This window comes from Hibiscus syriacus, unplaced genomic scaffold (assembly GCF_006381635.1).
Source record: "Hibiscus syriacus cultivar Baekdansim isolate YM2019G1 unplaced genomic scaffold, ASM638163v2 tig00109926_pilon, whole genome shotgun sequence".
Lineage (NCBI taxonomy): Eukaryota > Viridiplantae > Streptophyta > Magnoliopsida > Malvales > Malvaceae > Hibiscus > Hibiscus syriacus.
In genome coordinates this window covers 581,003-582,817 of record NW_024062532.1, presented here as the reverse complement: position 1 = coordinate 582,817, position 1,815 = coordinate 581,003, and the positions used below count along the sequence as shown (strand labels likewise).

Below are 1,815 nucleotides of genomic sequence, written 5' to 3'. Positions count from 1 at the left end.
ATTTTCTGAATTAGAGGGTTACACTTAGGAAAAAAAATAATACAAGGGCTACACTAATTGCTTTCCAAAAGTAGAGTGACCTATGATGCCTTTTTGACTAAATCAAAATATCTTTTTTCCTCATTAATTATATTTATGGGTCTTACAATATATTATTACCATCTTTGCCATTATTCTAATTCCGACCATTGGGAAGATCCTATAAATCCTCAAATTCATAATTTTGGACTCAACTAAACTAAGCTCTCCTTTTCTGCTGGGTTTCAGTCTCTCTTAAGCTTTATATCTCTTCCTTTTAACACAACTTTAGTCCTTCTTTCACACCTTTCTTGCAGATTTCTGATTCAGCCTTGTCTCTTCAAGTTTTAATCTTCTCATTCACGGTTCTTCAGCCTTTTTCAATGCGCACGGACAGAATCTGAGACCACAACAACAAGACGACATGGACTCAACTATCCTATGTCCGATCAAGTACACCGAGCACAAAAGCGTCAAGAAAATGTTCCGAAAGCCTACAAACAGCAGCGCTCCTAATGGTCCCAGAATCGTACGGGTGTCCGTTACCGACCCCGATGCAACCGACGTGTCGAGCGACGATGAAGCTGGATTCTTTGGCCGGCAGAGAGTGAAGTGCTACGTCAACGAAATCAGCATCGAAGCCTCTTGCAAAACCACGCTTTTCAGCAGCAAAAGTCGTAAGAGGACAGCCGCCGCCGACGTATCAACCGGATGTCGTAGACCGCTTAAGGTTTCTTCGGCCAACGGGAACGGTAAGAAGTTCAGGGGTGTACGGCAAAGACCCTGGGGTAAATGGGCGGCGGAGATTCGAGATCCTGCTCGACGTGTACGGGTGTGGTTGGGTACATTCGACACCGCTGAAGAAGCCGCCATGGTTTATGATAATGCGGCGATCAAACTCCGGGGACCTGATGCTTTGACCAACTTCGTTACCCCGCCGCCGGTTAAGGAAAACATCGAAAAGACTGAAAATATTAAAGTGGCTTCTTCTGGGTATGAATCCGGGGACGAGTTGTCTCACAATCTTTCTTCTCCAACTTCCGTTCTTAACTTTCGAACCCAGTCAACTGAAGAAACAGCAACCGAACCGGAAAAGCCATTCCAAGAAGAAGATAGTAAACCGTCCCCGGTGGTTCCCATCAAATGTGAGTGGCAAACTGAAACGAACTTGTTCGATCATTCGGGAGATTATTTGCCGCTTGATTTCCCTTTCCTGGACGAGTTTTTCAACGTTTCGGTTCCCGAGTTATCGTTTTTGGATCACACAGCAACAGAGTTGCCGGAGAGTGAAAATTATAGCGACGCGTTAATCGATATAACACAAGATTTTGGCTGCTGTTCATCGTCGTCTTCGTCTATTTCTCAAGTGGACGATTACTTTGACGATATCGGGGATATATTTTTCTCAGATCCTCTTGTAGCTTTATGAGAGCAATTTTAACGGTTGCAAGTGGGAAATTTTCCCGGAAAGTTTAAAGAATTGGCCAAACGTATTAGAAATTATTTTGTTTTAATGTAATTTATTTGTTTAATCTCACCGATAAAAATAAACAGAGAGCTAAGTGTGTTGTTCATAAATTGAAAATAAGTATGCCGTTCAGAAATCAAAACCTTCCTTTGTTATGCACTTTCCTACTCTGTTTTGCAATTTTTGTTGGAGAAAAATACCTTTGGGTAAAGTACGCAAATGGTACCTCGACTATTAAGAATTAAAAATGATCACATAACAATTTATTGTATTCCAAACTCATCTTTTTTAATTAAAAAATTGACGATATTCTAATCTGAACGTTAACG

General features: G+C 41.3%; 1 protein-coding gene across 1 annotated transcript; it reads left to right on the top strand.

Moving 5' to 3' along the window:
- The first annotated feature begins 442 nt into the window (after positions 1-442).
- Positions 443-1,466, top strand: LOC120210593 (ethylene-responsive transcription factor CRF4-like). The gene has a single exon (XM_039209291.1). It carries the CDS (start codon positions 443-445, stop codon positions 1,445-1,447), a length of 1,005 nt encoding a protein of 334 aa, XP_039065222.1. The 3' UTR covers positions 1,448-1,466.
- The last annotated feature ends 349 nt before the right edge of the window (positions 1,467-1,815 follow it).